Source organism: Stegostoma tigrinum, chromosome 4 (genome assembly GCF_030684315.1).
Source record: "Stegostoma tigrinum isolate sSteTig4 chromosome 4, sSteTig4.hap1, whole genome shotgun sequence".
In the NCBI taxonomy this organism is placed as follows: domain Eukaryota; kingdom Metazoa; phylum Chordata; class Chondrichthyes; order Orectolobiformes; family Stegostomatidae; genus Stegostoma; species Stegostoma tigrinum.
This window is the reverse complement of record NC_081357.1, coordinates 45989579-46008957: the sequence shown is the minus strand read 5'-3', so window position 1 is coordinate 46008957 and position 19379 is coordinate 45989579. Positions and strand designations below refer to the sequence as shown.

Below are 19379 nucleotides of genomic sequence, written 5' to 3'. Positions count from 1 at the left end.
CTTCATTTTTTTAATATATCCTACATTTTTATCTCCCCTCACATTTTACTTGACAAAATCTGTTTTGTTAGAAAAAATAATCATAAATATATTTTCTTAATCTAAACTATTTTGAACATTCCTGACCATTTACTGTAGCACCAAATGATGGAGAAGTTCCATTTTTAAAATGAAGGAAGCAGAAGAGTGGCCTGTGGAGTAGTCTGAACAGTTCACTGCTTGAGCGTAAACACCATTTTAGGATTGTCTTCTACAAGATGTTATATTCGTTATGTCGTCTTTTAAATTGAAGACAGTTAGGATTTGCTGCGCATACAGGGGCACAGTGGAGGTTTTAAATGTCTGCTTTGCATCGATGACCAGGTTGATCAAGTAAATTATTTTAATTAGTTGGTGATTCTAGAACTAGGGGACATTACCTGAGAATTAGGGCCAGACCATTCAGGAGAGTTGTTCAGAAGCAGTTTTGTGCACAGGATGGAACTCTTCCTCAAACAACGCCGGATACTGGGTCACTTGGTAATTTTAAATGAGGTCAATAAATTTTTTGTTGTGCAAAAATATCAAGGGATGTAGACCAAAGGCAGGTATACTGTATGAAGTCACAGATCATAATCTCATTGGTGGAATAGGCTCAAGGGCTGAATGACTTACTTGTGTTCCTGTGTTCCAGTACACTATTATTAAATAGTGGCAGAATGACTAAACCAATTCTTTCATGTATGATCACCAAGTATCATAGCCTAGAGTTGTATCTCCATGCTGTTTGTGGGATCTTGATGTGCTCAAATGGGCTACTGTATTTTCCTACATTATTACAGAGATTGTTAGTTAGAACTGTTAGAAATTTAGGCATGAAATGCTTTGGGATGTCATGTGATTAAATTCTGTTTTTATTCCATTGTTCAGAATCATCTGTTATAATTTGTCCCAAGGTGCACTGTAAATTACATTTTTATAAACATATCTACAATCCATTCAACTGAGGTTTCCTGTTCAGGTGATTAACATCTTCAAGGCACAAATGTGAATTCCATATTTTTATGGGACGAGACAGGTGATGTGAAATAAATGGTCATTTGATTCAAAATTTCTCATGTCATATGTTTACAGTTGCCTACCTGCATGATCCTTCCTCAGTGAAAGCTCCTGCCGGAGGCATGCATCCATGCTACTGCTGTCTTGATTATGCATGTCAACTACACTTTCAAAAGCTGGTTTTTATTCACTGAAATAATTCCTTTGTCATAGACTGTGGCTGATATTGAACGAGGGTGGATCCTGGTCAATAAGGAGCAACACCGACAGCTGAAATCACTTCAAGAAAAAGGCTCCAAAAAAGAGGTTAGGACTCTGGTGTGAAGAGTGAACACAGAGTGATCAGTACAGAAGGAAAGCTGTTTTTGAAAACTAGCATTTATTCTCAATTTCTTAATTTCTTGCCATTTTAACAATTTTTGATGCATAATTTCATTATGATGTAGGTGGACAGAGGGTACTGTGGAAATGTTTTAGCTCCACAGTGAAAAATAGAAATTTGCAATTATGGCATTTAATTGTAGCTTTGAAATGATCTTGACAGTATTTCTGGAAAACCTCACTGTGACATAATTAACATCGATAAAATCACAAATATGTGTTTGTTAAGTATTTCATGTAAATTCACTAACTGCAAAATAACTTCTTATAAGTTTGCCAAATACATATGGAAATCATTTCTTCTCATTGGGCAGTGTTCCATCCTATATTATTCAAATTCGATTTCAGCTATTTAATAAATACTGTTCCTCCTGTTCTCACCTGTGTGTACTGGCTCCCTGTCATCCGATGCGTAATCTAAATTTCTCATTCAGTTGCTCAAAAGCAAAGTTTTCAGCTGCCTAAACCCCACCTGCATAATCATTTTTGAAACCTTTCTGCATCTTTCTTTTCTCCCTCCGTTAAAACCTTTTCAATCAACCTTTTTATTGAAACGTTTGCTTTTTAAACATTCCCTACCCCTCATGTCAGTCATTTCTATCCCTTTTACTAAGTTCATGGGATAGTTTTTATCTGTTGTGGTGAAGTTACAGCAATCCATGATGGACTTGCTGTCTGAGCAATTAGATTATTGTGAACTGATCAGAGTGTTAACGTTGATATCTAAGGGGAAAGTCATATTAAAACAATTCTAGTTCAATCTCCTCTTCAGCATTAGCTTTTCTTTGTTTCAACATAACTTTCAGTTCCACTTGCATTTCTACACAAGCTTCCCATATGTGACAGAATTTTGAGGATTCTTCCTAGGTCTAAACAAAGTTTGCCATTATCTCTTCATAAATTTACTTTGATTCTCCTCAATATTGATGCTATTCTGAGCAGCACCCGATACTTAATGGCCCTTGTTGCCATGCAAAAATTCCAACTTCTTTCTAGCCAAAATGTGATCTCCACCCCACATTGCAAGCATAGACGTCACTGCCATCTGAAATTTATGCCGAAGATGAAGCAATTTTTGTGCAACAAGTGCACAAATGATACCCAAATAAGAAGAAAATGACCCTGCAATCTATCCCCGTGGCAAAATGCCACATCTAGGATGTCCCAGATACAGTAAAACTATTCAAAACATCCCTCCAATTTGGGTGGCATGGTGGCTCTGTGCTTAGCACTGCTGTCTCACAGCGCCAGGGACCTGGGTTCAATTCCACCCTCTGGCAACTGCCTGTGTGGAGTTTGCACATTCTCCCCGTGTCTGCGTGGGTTTCCTCCAGGTGCTTTGGTTTTCTCCAACAGTCTAAAGATGTGCAGGGTAGGTGGTTTGAGTATGCTGAATTGCCCATAGTGTCCAGGGATATTTAGGTTAGGTGGGTTAGACGTGGGGAAATGCAGGGGTAGGGGTGAGAGTCAGTGTGGGATGCTCTTCGGAGGAGTGGTGTGGATTTGTTGGGCCGAAATGGTCTGTTTCCACACTAGGGATTCTATGATGAATTTTGGGACCCAGATGAATAACTTTTATTTCTGGCTGCAGTCTTCCCAGAGTCTGTCTCCATTGTGCAGCCAAGAATTGACTATCAGTTTGTTTTCACACCTCCAACTTCAAACCTTTTTAAGTGAACATGGGCTAAGTTTTGAGTTGTGGTTATTTTAAAGTTATTTGCCAATATCTTCGGTCAGTTTGTCATTTGTTTTTGTAATTAAAAATTTAATTCCTAGAAAAAAGTTGCACTCAAACACAAATGATAAAATGAGACACTTGTAACAATGCAAAGTAATTATTTCTTCTGGTGGATTTGCACAATATATTTGAACTATGCTATTTAAGTCTGAAATTTTATTGGTGACTATTTTTAGATTTAGGACAGTTCTAGTCTTATCCACAAGTGTATTTTTTGTTTTGCTACTATATCAAGCCCTTTCTTTAATCTTAAAAGGACTCTACTTGGCCTTCCTTCACATCTATTTCTTTTTCTTTGTAGAAAGAGAAGGCCGTTCAGAAATTGCTGATGGGGATAACCTCTTCAATTTTTATATAATGATTATGGATTTCTATTGCACTCTTACTAGTATTTTTAATAGAATATGTAGCTATGAACTGCATAGTACTTCAACCAATGTTTCAAAGATGTTTTTCGCAGCCTTTCTGCTTTTCAATTCTGTTTTGAAACAAACTCCTGTGCTTTCCTTGCTGCTTCAATGATCTTGTCAACCTGGGTCACTACTTCAATTTATTTATCTGCTGTTGTACTCCATGTATACTATTTCCTGATGAGCATGTACCCTCTGAATTGCTACCAAATTGTTCTACCTGTTGAGTTATCTGTGCTTTAGCAATTAAATCCCCATTCTGCAAGCTTTGCTCATTTATTCCTCTCTTTGAAATGGCTGTTATGAGGAGACTTAATTTAAAGGTGATTGGAGGAAGGTATAGGGGAGATGTCAGAGGTAGATTCTTCAGAGTGGTGGGCATGTGGAATGCGCTGGAGGCAGTGGTAGTGGAGACTTGAGACTTTTAAGCGACTTGTGGATAGACACATGGAGGGTAGTAAAATGTCGGGTATGCAGGTTAGATTGAATTTACTAGGATAATACGTCAGCACAACATTGTGGGTTGAAGGGCCCTGTACTGTGCTGTACAGTTCTGTGTTCTTTATTGCAGTCCTCTACATTAACGACACCCCCAATCTGATGGCATCTGGTGACCTTCTATTTCCTGAGACCATCACATTTTGTGTAGATATTGAACAACCATGCTCCAGTTACTGATCTATGTGAAACACAACTTTGTACCTTGCTACTGATCTGAATCTATTTTAAATTCCATGGCGTGTAGTCAGCTTCCTGTTATTCTGCTTAATATCTTTTTATGTAAGAAATCCTCAGTCACCTATCCTCCAACACTTTTATGTAAGGATGCTATCAATGTGGACAGAAGTTTTTATCCTCTGTAAACTTGATTCATTCAAACCACACCTTTTCAATCTTAGGATAATTTTATTTCTTTGACCTCATTAATGTCTCCTATCATAGTTCTTATCTTGGTATATTGGGGAAAAGTATGTAATATTTTACCATTGCCTGCATTCCTTATCCTGATTTTTCTGTTATTGGTGTCAGTTGGATACTTCACTATTTCCCTTCTTTCCGTGCCTGTTCCTGGACTTTTTATGCATAAATGCATGTATTTTTGAAGCACAAGCATTAAAAGCTTTGATACAAGGTAGCCTTATTCTGTTTTTACCTATTTCATGAATACCTGCTCAGTCATCAAGGTATTAGGGTTAGCAATTGATAGGCTCATTTTGATGGAACAAAATTAAAGCTTAGTGAAAATAGGTTTTGCATAACAGTCTTACGTGTCATCTGAATACCATATTGTGATGAATATTTGATGTATATCTCCTTTTAAACTTTTCAAGTACATGTTTCAGATTATTTAATGTTATCAGTATGATGATGCAGTAAATTGGCTACCAGCAGCCTTTTGTGAATGTTAGAACCTACACTCAGTCATTTGAAAATTGTACATACGAACTTGAAAGTTAATTTTTTTGATTAACTTCACTGTTGAATGAAGCAAAAAATGACAGTGTGCTCTGGTGGCAGTTTTAAAAGATTACATTTGTTGAATAGTAGTGAAGCTTAAGATAGAGCCAATGTTTTTGGGGTTCTACATTAGTTTCAATCTGTCTTGCACTTCAGTCTCCTTGCACTTGAGTAATTTTGCTGCTGTTTGTTGTTGGAGCTACACCTCGCCTAAGCAAGTGGGGAATATTTCATCACACTTCTGTCTTGTACTGTAAAAAGGGTTTGGGGAGTCAATTCAGTTACTGAAAGGTTCCTAGACTCTGATCTGCTCTTGTAGCTGCAGTACTTGCGTGACTAGGTCAGTTCAATGGTAGGACCCAGAATGTTGATAGGGAGGAATTCAGTGGTGATAGTATTGAATATTGAGGAGTAATGGTTAGATTCTCTGTTCAGGGTCAGTGCTTGGAAATAGTATGGTGTGAATGTTACTTGCCACCTGTCAGCGCAAATTTGGATATTTTTCTTGATTTTGTTGCATTTAAACATGGACTGCTTCATTATTTGAGGAGTCACAAATGTGCAGTCATCAGTGAACATCCCCATTTCTGACCTTGTGGAAGGAAGGTTACTGAAGCAGCTGAAAATATCTGATCCAAGGATACTGTGCTGAGGAACTTCTGCAAAGATGTTCTGGAGCTGAGATGACTGACTTCCAAATATCACAACCATCTTCCTTTTGTGTCAGGTAAGATTCCAACCAGCAGAAAACTTTCCCCTGATTCTGATTGCAGTTTGTGAGAATCCTTTGATTCCATACTCAGTCTAATGCAGCTTTAATGTCAAGGGCAATCACTCACTTCATCTCTGGAATTTGGCTGTTGTGGCCCTGTTTGGACAAAAGTTATAATGAGGTCAAATGATCAGAGGCCTTGGCAGCGCCTGAGCTGAGATTCAATGAACAGGTTATTTCTAAGCAAGTGCTGCTTGATAGCAGTGATGACATCTTGCCTCTGGTGATTCAGAGTAGACTGATGGAGTGGTAATTGGGCATGTTGTATTTTTCCTGCTTTTTGACTACAGGAGCATTTCTCCATCTGAACAGGTAGATGTCAGTGTTATAATTGTACTGGAACAACCTGGCAAAAATTGCAGAAAGTTCTGAAGCAGTCATCTTCAGTGTTATTGGCAAGACCTTTGCAGTATCTGGTACCTTCAACTGTTTGTTGATACCGTGTGGAGTGAATTGAATTGGCTGAAGACTGGCAGCTGTAAATGTGATTGACCTCTGAAGAAGGCCGAAATGGATCATCCTTTCAATACTTCTGGCTGACAGTTGTTGCTTATGCTTGAGTTTTAACTTTTGCATTGATATCCTGGACTCCATTATTGAGAATGGGGATTCTTGTGGAGGCCCCTCCTCTAGTGAATTGTTTAATTGACCACTACTGCTCATGACTAGCGGTGGCCGGGATTGCAGAGATAAGACCGCACTGGTTTTGTAGTCACTTGATTGCGTTACTAGCTGCTTACGCTATTTGCCAAGCAAGCAGTTATGTTTTGTAGGTTCGGCTTGGCACATCATTTTTTATATGCATGGCACTGCTGCAGGCATGCACTCTACACCTTCCGTTGAACCAGGGTCTTGTGCCTAGCTTGATGATAATGATAGTGGGGTCTTTGCTGGGCCATGAGGCTGAAGATTGTTGGAGTGCACTGCTGCTACTGGTAGCCCACAGTGCGTTGTATGTGCCCCATCTTGAGTTGTTGGATCTGTTCAAAATCTACCCATTTAGCACAGTGTTGCAAAGTTGGGTGTAGCATTTGTGGATTGGAAGGCATGATGTTAGAATTTTAGTAAAATGATGGGTGAAAGAGTGTGTGGTTTCTTTGAAAGATTCTTTTCAATCTCCAAACCTTAAAAAAAAAATTGGCTACGGTCAGCAACATGTGCAGAGTTCTTGACATTGAAACATTGTATCAAAAGGATATACCATTAGCAGGCAAAGCAGCATTTTTAGCAAGGCAACAGGTTTTTGAATTTAGTCCGTAAATTTAAGCCAGGCCCTAGAGGCCAAAACCAAATTAATTCTAAATCTGATTTTGACAACCAAGAACCAATTTCTACTCTAGGACATTAATAGGTTATCAAGGGTGTAAAAGAAGAAGGCACCTGAAAATCTGTTTCAGAGCAAATTGCCATCTGAAGAGAGAAAATCTGGCTTTCGAAGAAATCTCTAAGCTCTGAGTAGCACCATCTAAATTAAGTTACAATGGCTCTCTTAACTAATATTCCTGACTCACTCGATGGGAAAAAATATTTGTGAATGGAAAAGGACGGAGAAGGCTAAGAACATTCGGGAAGACCTATTCTGGCTGTAATTTTGAGAGCATAAGTTTAATTTTCTTTGTTTTTCTTTTGGTTTATGTAAGTGGGACTGATATTTATTGAAACATCGTACGATTAGAATTTTGTTTTATTCGGGAATAGTTGAGGAGGGAATTGTTCCGTTTGTTAGTAGTTCTGTTAATTTGTTCTCTGTTAAGTTGCTCACTAATTAGAGTTAGTTAAACAAGTTGTTATTAGTAGCTTGTAAAGTGAGTATCATGGATTTCTTCCACTTTACCACTTCTTTATAACAGATTGGTAGCTAGAATCCAAACCTGGCCTGATCATGTGTGGGATCTGAACAGATTTGGATAAAATTTGATTGGGTTTGGGTTATGAAAGGTCCCAGCAGATTTAAACAAACTTGGGGATTAATGTCTTATGTCTTTTTGTATTAAAAAAAACTCAGTACATTACCAACAGTTGAGGAAAAGGTGTAGAAGCCATTTTCCTTTTCTTTGAGAGATTGACTAAATGGATGAACTGGCCAGAGACTGTGGGTAATGTTAATTCAGATCAACTTGGTTGATAGGGATAATGAGTTGTGTGCAGTGCTGTTAGGCGAGGTGTCAAGAGAATATGAAGAAGTAAAGCAGGCTGTTTTGGTACCAGAAACACACACTGCAGTTCAGAAATATAAGAAAGGAAACAAGTCATTCTTGTGTTGAATTTGAAAGAATTAAACATAACAACTTCAATAGATGTATGAGAGCATGAACGTAGAAAAGACATATGAGGGTCTTAGATTATTCTGCTGGAAGAGTTTAAAAACTTCCAAAAGAGATCAGACTTGAGGAACAGGAAGCTAAAACAGTGAGAAGATCCGCAGAAATGGTGAATGAATGTGTGTTAGTACATAAATCAAAATCTAGCTTATCACAGCAATTTTATTCTGTGAGGGATAGAAATTGGGGGACAAAGGAGATCCTTCGATGAAAAACAAAAAGTAGATCATGCTGGGAACAGTTTATCACATGGAAAAAGTAACCCAAAGAGGGCGAAAAAGAAGCAAAAGGCCTCAGGTGTTTCCACTGTGAGAGGTGAACACACACAGTCACAGTGCTGGTGGATTGAAAGAGGCTCTGGGTAGAAGGATGTGGTAAAAGAGGCCAAACCAATGGGATTAGTTGCGATGATGAAAGAAATCCCAAGAGAAATCTAGGAACTGTAGGAAAGTGCACAGCCTAGTCATGGGCCAGATAGTAATAGTGTCCAATCTCTTCAAAGACTTCACCCCTGTGGGTGAGGTTTATGCAGGAAGAACAGGGGAAGAAGGTAACGAAGTTAAAATATTGAGATACAGGAGTTGGTCAGTCTCTAAAAGTAAGAGATTAAAGTATTTGTACTCGTGAAATGTTACCTGAGAAACTGATGATCTGTAGGATAAATGAAGAGAGATTTAGTGTTCCCCTCTGTAAGATAAGGTTGGAAAGCTCAACCAAGACTGGGGAAGTGACAGTGGGAGCAACTGAAAGTGTCTGTTCCAGGAATACAGTTTGTTTTTGAAAACACCCTACCTGGCTGAGAGGTTGGAGTAATGCCCATGGGATTGGAGAAGCCAAAAGAAAACCAGGGAACTGAGGAGTTTTAAAAAAAACCTAGAATTTTTCCAGACTCTGTGGTGACCAGTCCAGAATGAGAAGTTAAAGTCAGAAGGGAAAGACAAAAAAATTGAAGTCCAGTTAGCTGACACTCTGGTTGATGAAATGGTAAAGGAAAAACTCAAACAAGTAGAGGATCAAGCAAAGGTGTTTAGCTCTGAAAGAGTAATGGAGTTACAACAAAAATGAGACGACAAAAGATTTCTATCATAAGCCTACTCAGAAAAGGAATCAATGTATTTTACAATGTTCTTACCTTGAGGTTAGAATCCTAAGATGGAAACAGAGACCGTAGTAGGTTAGTGCAGAGAAGTAGGCAGAAGTTCATCAGATTATGTTGCTGATTGCTGTCATATGTCAAATACCAGGAAAGCCACAGACAATAATAAAACCAGCACCTTTGATGCCAATTCCCACAATTTGAAAAACCTTTCACACGGGTCATGATTTATTGTGTAGGTCTCCTCTCTCAAACTAAAAGTAGGAACCAGTGTTTGCTGACCATAATGAATTTGTCTCTCAGATTTCCAGGGGCAACTCCATTATGGACTGTCAAGGCAAAGAAGGCTGGGGAGGAGTTGCTTACTTTCTTTACCCATTATGTTGGACCCAGGGAGATCCAGTCAGACGAAGGCTCCAGTTTTACTGCCAAACTATTTGAGAAGGTCATGGATAGCTTATACATCCAACACTTTAAGTCAAGTGCATACCGTCCTGAATCCCAGGGAGCATTAAAAAGGTGGCATCAGAACCAAAAGACCATACTGACAGCTTATTGCCAGGTTTACCCAATTGATTGGGATAAGGGTATCCTATTTATATTATTTACTATTGGAGATGCTCCAAATGAAACAACTGTTTTTACTACATTTGAATTGATATTTGGGCACTAATAGGGCCTTTTAAAATTAATGAAAAGCGGATAGGTCTGGAGTCAGAAGTTTCACAGTTGGATTATGCATCTGAGCTGAGAGATTAAACAGAGTAGCTGGACACTATCTGAAGGTGGTGCAGCACATAATGAAGCAAGAAGCGGATAAAACTCGCATGTTTGCCCATGAGGATAAAGTATTGGTGATGGTATCAGTGGTAGAGATGCCTCCAAGGTTGAGTGATCCATATCAGGTTGAGAAGCTAAGTCAGGTGAATTATCTGGTAAAGAGGACAGATAGGGAAGAAAAAATTATTGGGTGTTATATGAACATAATGAAATATTAATATGACAGGGAATCAAATCCAGATGATGTGGATTTTGATGTGCCTCAGAATGAACTGAATAATAAGGAAGTCCTGAAAGACTGAGATAGGGTAGTAAGCTGTTTGTCTCAGGAACAGAGAATTGCATTGAAAGGCTTGTTGCAGCACTATGGGGGTGTACATAAAAATAGGATGGGAAGGCTGTTCAAATAAAACAACACCACTACAGGCTTAATCCTCAAGGCAGCACAGGTACGGAAGTTAGTGGAAGTCATACTCCAAGACGATGACATCGAGCTGAGTCAAAGCAAGTGGAGTTTGCTGATCATCTTCCTAGCTAGCTAAAGAGAAAGATTGTGTAGATTAGGATTATTTATATTGTAAAGATGGAGATTATTGGGGGAACCTGACTGAGGTCTACAAAATCATGAGCGGTTATAGACAAGGTGGATAGCTTTCTCCCAGGGTAGGGGTCTCAATTACTAGGGTCACGATTTCAAGGTGAGAGGGGAAATTTTTAAGGGAGATATGCATGGAAAGTTCTTTACGCAGAGGGTGGTGGGTGCCTGGAATGCATTGCTAGCAGAGGTGGTAAATGCAGGCGCGATAGTGTCATTTAAGATGTATCTAGACAGATACATGAACGGGAAGGGAGCAGAGGGATACAGATCCTTGGAAAATAGCTGACAGGTTTATATAGAGGATCTGTATAGAGGTGTACATTTGGAGGGCCAAAAGGCCTGTTCCTGTGCTGTAGTTTTCTTTGTTCTTAAACCTGATGGTCTTCAATGACTCTGTGTAAATTATCGGAACATCAACACTATGTCCAAATCGATCTCATAGCTGATTAAAAGCCTGGAGGACTGTGTGGGAAAACGTAGGCCAAACAGCTTACATCACAAAGTTAGGCGTACTTTATGGTTACAGGCAAGTGCCTTTGTCAGAGAGAGCGAACAAAGTTTCTGCTTTTTTGTAATCAGCACTTTACGAAATAACTTGGCTGTTTATTTCATTGCTGTGTGTTAGCCTTGCTTTACTTGCATTGCTTGTAATTCCTATATTAGCACAGTGTCAAAAGTACTTCCTTGGCCACAGAATGTTTTGGAAAATCCTGAGCGAATCTAAGGCAAGATAAATGTTTTATTTTCTCTTTGTGTGGTGTGTTTTAAAAGAAAATAGTGTCACCATGCTGTAGACTTCTGCCTTCCTGATGTAAAGAAACAATGTTTTTAGTCTTTCTTTTAGTGTACATCTTTTTATTTTCCATTTTAGCAAAGGATTTTGTCAACTTTAAAGGTACTGTCTGTAAAGATGTAAATATTTGTGCTTTTGTGCAGTTTATCAGCCTCGCTCAAACGCTGAAGTATTATGGATATATCAAGTTTGACCCATGCATCACTGATTTTCCAGAGAGAGAATGTCATGTAATAGTCAGCGCCGGTAATAATGAACTAAATTTTCATGTCAAGTTACCCAATGACCAAATCAAAGAAGGTAGTTTCAAGGTCACGCGCATGAGATGCTGGCGTGTTACTTCCTCAGTAAGTATTATAGAAGGTTTTTAAACACCTTACTGTCCCTTTTTATTTCTTAAAAAAAACTCTCCACAGAAAGTTCACAACTTCTTAAAAAAAAAGTAAAAATTAAGAGTTAAATTCTTCCCTTGATTTTGAGCAAGAGTTGCTTGTATTAAATTTAAAATTACAATGATTTTAATTGCTGCAGAAACTATGAATTTGTTTTCTGGATAATCAAAATGTTGAACTAAATTCAAATTTGTTTCAGCATGCTTGTATATTTAATTATTTTGTTGTTTTTAAACACTAGCAAGTTCCTGTAACAAATGGCACTGCAAACATCCCAGGAAAAACAGAGACCAAATTGGAATTGGCTTTTGAATATCTGATGAGCAAAGACCGACTCCAGTGGGTGACTATTTCTAGCCCCCAGGTGAGGCATATTATTGATTTTGAATATTAAAATATTTTACTTATGGTGCCTTAATAACAAAATAAGTGAGCTGTTCACTTTGACAATGCTAGAATGACTGGATCACAGAACTCCTGAAATAACTATCCACTTTTACTTAGAAGGGTCTTCAAGGTTAACGTTCATTTGTGAACAAAAACGAAGTTGCTGGAAAAGCTTTGTAGGCCTGGCAGTCTCTGTGAAGCTAAAAACAGTTAATGTTTCGGGTCACTGGGCCCAAAATAGTAACTCTGTTTTTACCTTCCCAGATGCTGCCAGACCTGCTCAGCTTTTCCAGCAACTTTTTGTCCCCCCTGATTTAGAGCATCCACAGTTCTTTCAGTTTTTGTTCATTTGTGAATCTCATCACATTAAAGATAGTGACGGTTGAATTTGGATCTGTTTTAAGTCATGTGTAATAGCTTTGGTTGGCGGCAAAGCATCAAAAAAAAGTTTGTATGAATCCAGAAATATAAATTGCGAGGAGAATTAGGCCATTTGGCCCGCCCTTCATTCAGTAGGCTCACGGCTGATGTAATGCCTCAGCTAAGTTGGAACACGAAAGAAAATTTCTAGAAATATAAAATAATTAGATTTTCTATTTTAAATATTTTCTATATTTAAAAGAGGAGTTAATCAAATGAGATTGGTCCTATAGAAAGGAATTGATGGAAAATGGGGAGATAGAGATCGACTGTAGTACATACAAATAGCATCCCAGACGTAACTGAAGGCAGTGGGAGAAAGGAACTGAAGAAAATCACAGTCGCCAGGAAGTGGAACTGAGCAAATACATGCAATAGCAGGCTCACAAGTTGCTAAGTCCTGATCGGCTTCATTTGCAGATCATAAGTGGTGTTAAAATAATTGATGCATTCCACTTTAATTTTATGAAACACTCTTGGTTCGGGAAGGTTCCTTTAGATTGGAAAATATTGAATGTAACTTATCTATTCAACAAAAGGAGAAAGAAAAGAAATTACTGGTCATCAGCTTAACATCTGCCATGGCTATGTTTTTAGGTATCTTGGTCACTATTGTTAGTGCGGAGTAAATTTGGGAAGAACAATGCTGGGGTCATACTGAATGTGTTACAGAAATCATTCATACTGTTAACTTGTTCAATTTTAACAATTACTGAACTTCAAACACTAGTAGAATTTTTTTCCGTCCATAGAAGTGTTTAAGTTATCCCAGTTGTGTTGGCTAAATGATTTTTGTTTCTTTAATTGCCACCCCTCCTTTCTAGATCCATCATAATGCTAGAAAATTTGAGTCATAATTAATGCAAAGGATATTAATTTAACAGTATCAATGAATGTTTGATTTATTTTGCTTTAATTCATTAATTGTCTGAAACTTTATCTTTGATCGTTAAAGCTTAAGAAAAGGCCTCAATTTAACATAAGCCAACTATTCACTACAAAGGCATGATGTAATTGAGAGTGAGATAGTGATGCTGAAGTCTACAAAAACTTCAAAATACAAAAATTCATGCATTAACGTTGCTAATGCCTCAAAAAAGCATGAATAATGCAGCCATTTGGAAATTTCCAAATAACTGGCCAATTTTAAACTTTATAAACATGGCATAATTTAAGTATGTTGCAGTATCTCAACATCAGAATTTGCCTTATAATAATTTTACTGAATACTCATCATTTTTTGTCAAACAGTTACATCATGGAAGGAGCTAGTTTAGCAGGTGCCATCCATGCTAGCTGTTTGTAAAAGCAACTCATAGCTTTGTTGTCCTACTTTTTTCCTATATACTGCAAGGCTTTTTTCTGATTTAGGTGGCTCATGCTTTTCCCTCTGATAGTAGTGGAATCTGCTTCTGCCATACTCAGGTCTCAGGCAGCGCTTTAAAGATTGTAAACACTTGTATTCGAAAAGAAAAATTGTGTTCCTGTTGTTTTTGCCTTCACCTTATCTTGCTATCATCTGATTCTTGACCTTTCCGTCAATCTTCTGTAGTTACTCTCCCTATATCCCTCATTTTTAACATTTCTCTTAAATCTCTAATCAAGTTAGCAAAATTACATTTGCAGTTAAAATCCTTTATACATCAACAGCTTTAACAATAAAGCTATCTCCTGGTGCGAGTAACTAATGCATGAGGTTATGCTTGAGTTTAATGGTTTTAGAGTTTGGTCATCTGTATCCATCAGGAATATCTCTGAGATGACTTGTGGGGTTATTGATCTTTATTGTCATTACATTTCTTTTCTTCCATCCTTTTGTGCAGCCAACCAAACTTACAAATATGTTATTGCTGTCGTTATTTTTGCATCTGAAGTCCTCTTAACACTGTTAAAATCCAAAAGTTTAGTGCCTTCAAAATAAACTAGATTTGGTGTAATTTTTTTATTCTTATTTCTTTTGACTTTTTGAAGTTTTGACATCTATTTTCGAAGATCTTAGTATAATTTACAGTGAGGCTGTCAAAAGCACAATTGCTTGTATGCTTAGTCTGATCCAAGTTCTGTCTGCTTTCTTATTTGGCTCAACAAGCTGAGCCATTTTATCATGAACAAAAATGGAAGTTGCTAGAAAAGCTCAGCAGGTCTGGCAGCATTTAAAGAAAAACTCCAGCTGTCAGGAAGGGCCACTGACCTGAAACCTTAACTCTGACTTTTTTTTTTCTTCACAGATGCTGCCAAACCTGCTGAGCTTTTCTAACAACATCTGTTTTTGTTCCTCATTTACTGCTTCCACAGGTCTTTTGATTTTCATTGAGTCTTTTTATCAATTGATTGACTGACTCAAGGCACACATTTAAGTAGATAAATGTCAAGTACTAGTGGCCTAATAGGGACCAATAGGCCTTGAAGGACAGATGGTGAGTAGTTAGCGAGTTTTGAGAAAATTTGTAGCTCAGGTTGAGGTTCTAGATGTAAGTTTGCTCGCTGAGCTGGAAGGTTCGTTTTCAGATGTTTCGTCACTATTCTAGACAGGAAACGACATCACCAACCCAAGGAAACCTGAACACACAAATAGAAAGCAGGACATATCACCACCGCATCACCGGAGGCTCACTGATGATGTTACCTAGAATGGTGATGAAACATCTGAAAACGAACCTTCCAGCTCAGCGAGCAAACTTACACCCGTGAATAGTTGTCCAACTTTGTTTATCCAGACTTATTTATAATTGAGGCAGAATGTAATTTTCCTTGGTGACATTTGCAGATGTTCATTATTTGTCAGGCGACACGATTTACTTTAAGTAACCTTGATAGAATTATAACAAAACAAAGAATGGCGGACACTGAAGAGCCAAAACAAAAGCAGAAATTCAGATCTGGCAGTATCTAAAAAGAAAATATTTAACATTTCAAGTCAGCACTGACGAAGGGTCATTGCATTCAAAACATTAACACCACTATTTTCTGTATAGATGAATCTGTTGTTGTTTCAACAACCCGGAAAGCTAGTAATTATATTGCTAATTTCCATGAATTTGGTGTTTTGACTTTTTCTCAAATTCAGCACTACCTTTAAAGACAGGTTTTTTTTAATGCAGGCCTAGCCGATACTGACTTGCAGTTTTATGCAGTGTCCAGTGCTATTCACATCCTCTGTTCTCTAAACATTTCCCCCTTTTAGGCTCCTGCCGGGTCCCATCAGCAGTCTGCGCTTTCAGCTGTAATGTTATCCAACTTTAATGGCAGCACTTCAAAATTATGTGACACAACACAGTAATGTTCCAGTGTTTGCTATCCTAAACAGCATGTAACAATGTAAAAGTACAGTAGTACATGCACTGATTCAGTATGCTGCTGAGAGTTGAAATTTGTTCTGATTTGTTTTTGGTTTTTTTTATTAGGCAATAATGATGAGTATTTCTTTGCAAGCAATGGTGGATGAGCTCATGGTGAAGAAATCAGGTGGCAATATAAAGAAGGTAAACTAATTTTTTAAAATGTTTGTTTCTTAGGTCAGATGCCCGTATAAAGTTTAAGCAAGAGTATATCCCACAAGCCTAGTGTATGGTGTCATGTCTCATGCCTAACGGAAAATGTGCAGCACGTATCCTGTTTCAGGGATAGTAGGAACTGCAGATGCTGGAGAATCTGAGATAACAAGGTGTAGAGCTGGATGAACACAGCAGGCCAAGCACCACCAGAGGAGCCGAAAGCTGACATTTTGGGCCTAGACTCCTCTTCAGAAATGGGGAAGGGGAAGATGTTTCTGAATTAAATAGGGAGAGAGAGGGAGGCCGTTAGAAAATGGACAAAGGAGAAGATAGCTGGAGAGGAGACAGACAGGTCAAGGAGGTGGGGGTGGAGCCAATAAAGGTGAGTGTAGGTGGGAGTTAGGGAGGGGATAGGCCAGTCCAGGGAGGACAGACAGGTCAAGGAGGACGGATGAGGTTAGTGGGTAGGATATGGGGGTGGGGCTTGAGTTGGGAGGAATGGTTAGGGAGGTGGGGACGAGCTGGGCTGGTTTTGGGATGCAATTGGGGGAGGAGAGATTTTGAAGCTTGTGAAGTCCACATGGATACCCTTGGGCTGCAGGGTTCCCAAGCAAAAAATGAGATGCTGTTCCTGCAGCCTTTGGGTGGCATCGTTGTGGCACTGCAGGAGGCCCAGGATGGACATGTCGTCTAGGGAATGGGAGGGGGAGCTGAAATGGTTCGCGACTGGGAGGTGCGCTTGTTTAGTGCGAACCGAACGTAGGTGGTCCGCAAAGCAGTCCCCAAGCCTCGGCTTAATTTCCCCGATGTAGAGGAGGCCACATCTGGAACAGTAGATACAGTATACCACGTTAGCAGATGTGCAGGTAAACATCTGCTTGATATGGAAGGTCGTGATGGGGGAGGTGCAGGGGCAGGTGTAGCACTTCCTGTGGTTGCAGGGAAAAGTGCCAAGTGTGGTGGGGCTGGAGGGGAGTGTGGAGCGGACAAGGAAGTCACAGAGACAGTGGCCCCTCTGGAAAGCAGATAAGGTTGTGGAGGAAAAAATGCCTTTGGCGGTCGGGTCAGATTGCAGATGGCAGAAGTGTCGGAGGATGATGCTTTGGATCCGGAAATTGGTGGGGTGGTACATGAGGATGAGGGGGATTCTGTTTTGGTTGTTATTGCGGGGACGGGGTGTGAGGGATGAGTTATGCGAAATGTGAGAGACACGGTCGAAGGCATTCTCTACCACTGAGGGGGTATGTCGTGGTCTTTGAAAAACAAGGACATCCAAGATGTACGGGAGTGGAATGTCTCATCCTGGGAGCAGATGTGCTGGAGGCGAAGTAATTGGAATCGGGGCTGGCATTTTTGCTGGAAGGCAGATGGAGGGAAGTGTATTCTAGGCAGCTGTGGAAGTCGGTGGGCTTGAAGTGGATATCAGTTTCCAGGTGGTTGCCAGAGATTGAAACAGAGATCCAGGAAGGAGAGAGAGGTATCAGAGATGGTCCAGGTGAACTTAAGGTTGGGGTGGAAGGTGTTGGTGAAGGGAATGAACTGTTGGAGCTCCCCGTGGGAACACGAGGCGGCGCTGATACAGGCATCAATGTAACGGAGGAAGACGTGGGGTTTAGGGCCAGTGTAGCTATGGAAGAGGGATTGTTCCACTCAACCTACAAAGAGGCAGGCATAGCTTGGGCCTAGGCGGGTATCCATGGTCACCCCCTTTGTCTGTAGGAGGTTGGAAGAATTGAAATAGAAGTTGTTAAGGATGTGGACAAGTTCGGCTAAGTGGATAAGGGTGTCAGTGGGGGGGGACTGGTTGGGCCTGCGGCACAGGAAGAAGTGGAGAGCGTTTAGGCTGTCTGCATGGGGAATCCAGGTGTATAGGGACTGGAAGTCCATGGTAAAGATGAGGTGTTGGGGACCAGGGAATGGGAATTTGAGGAGGTGGAGGGCATGGGTGGTGTCACAGACATTGATGAGGAGTTACTGGACCAAGGGGAAGCAAATGGAGTCGAGATAAGTAAAGATAACTTCAGTGGGCAAGAGCAGGAGGAGACAATAGGTCGACCAGGACAGTCAGGTTTGTGGATTTTGGGAAGGAGATAGAAGCAGGCAGTGTGGATTGGGGTATGATGAGGTTGGAGGCTGTGGGTGGGAGGTTACCTGAAGTGATGAGGTCATGAGTGGTCTGGGAGATGCCATTTTGGTGGCCGAGGGTGGGGTCATGATCAAGGGGGCGGTAGGAGGACGTGTCTATGGAACACCTATGCTTGGTTCGCACTAAGCAATTGCACCTCCCAGTCGCAAACCATTTCAACTTCCCCTCCCATTCCGTAGATGACATGTCCATCCTGGGCCTCCTGCAGTGCCACAGCGATGCCACCCGAAGGCTGCAGGAACAGCATCTCATATTTTGCTTAGGAACCCTGCAGCACAATAATATCAATGTGGACTTCACAAGCTTCAAAATCTCCCCTCCCACTCCCACATCCTAAAACTAGCCCAGCTTGTCCCTGCCTCCCTAACTTATTCTTCCTCCCACCTCAAGCCGCACCCCTACCCCCTACCTACTAGGCTCATCCCGCCCCCTTGACCTGTCCGTCCTCCCTGGACTGACCTATCCGCTCCCTAACTGCACACCTACACTCACCTTTACTGGCGCCACCCCGCCTGTTCGACCTGTCTGTCTCCTCTCCAGCAATCTTTTTCCTTTATTCATCTCCTATCCGCCTCCGCCTCCCCCTCTCTCCCTATTTCTTTCAGAATCCCCTTCCCCTCCCCCATTTCTGAAGAAGGGTCTAGGCCCGAAACGTCAGCTTTCCTACTCCTCTGCTGCTTGGCCTGATGTGTTCATCCAGGTCTACACCTTGTTAGCTCAGCATGTATATTGTATTGGTCTCAGAAACATTAGAATATTGTGAGCATTAACCTGCCTCAGTATCAGTAGCATGCGTTAGTATATTTTTAATGTGGCAAAAAAAATACTTCACAACGTTTGACAGGAGTATTGTCAGAAGGAAAAGTGATCCTCATTCTAAGCATAAGTAGTATTAGGCATTATTGTTCAAAAGCGTACATGATGCTGCGCTGACGCATCAAAGTTCAGTGAATTCTTTGAGGGAGGTTTTTTAAAAATCAGTTGTTGAAAAATGGATGTCCTTGCCAATTTAGTACTCATCACTAGATATCCCTGAGAAGGTGGTGGCACAATGAATGAGACCACAGTTATATGTTTGAAGATGCTTCTATAATGCTTTTTGAAAAAATTCATTCATGAAATGTGCACATTAATGTTGGCTAGCCTGTCTCCACT

The 19379-nt window shown here is 40.0% G+C and overlaps 1 protein-coding gene across 1 annotated transcript in view; it reads left to right on the top strand.

The window, feature by feature from the left end:
• Positions 1 to 19379, top strand: part of snx17 (sorting nexin 17) — an 87866-nt gene that overhangs the window by 58408 nt on the left and 10079 nt on the right. The window contains exons 9-12 of the mRNA XM_048531027.2: positions 1252 to 1344; positions 11529 to 11732; positions 12019 to 12141; positions 15989 to 16066. Of these exons, the coding sequence (XP_048386984.1) occupies positions 1252 to 1344; positions 11529 to 11732; positions 12019 to 12141; positions 15989 to 16066 (498 nt within the window). The remainder of the gene's footprint in view (positions 1 to 1251; positions 1345 to 11528; positions 11733 to 12018; positions 12142 to 15988; positions 16067 to 19379) is intronic.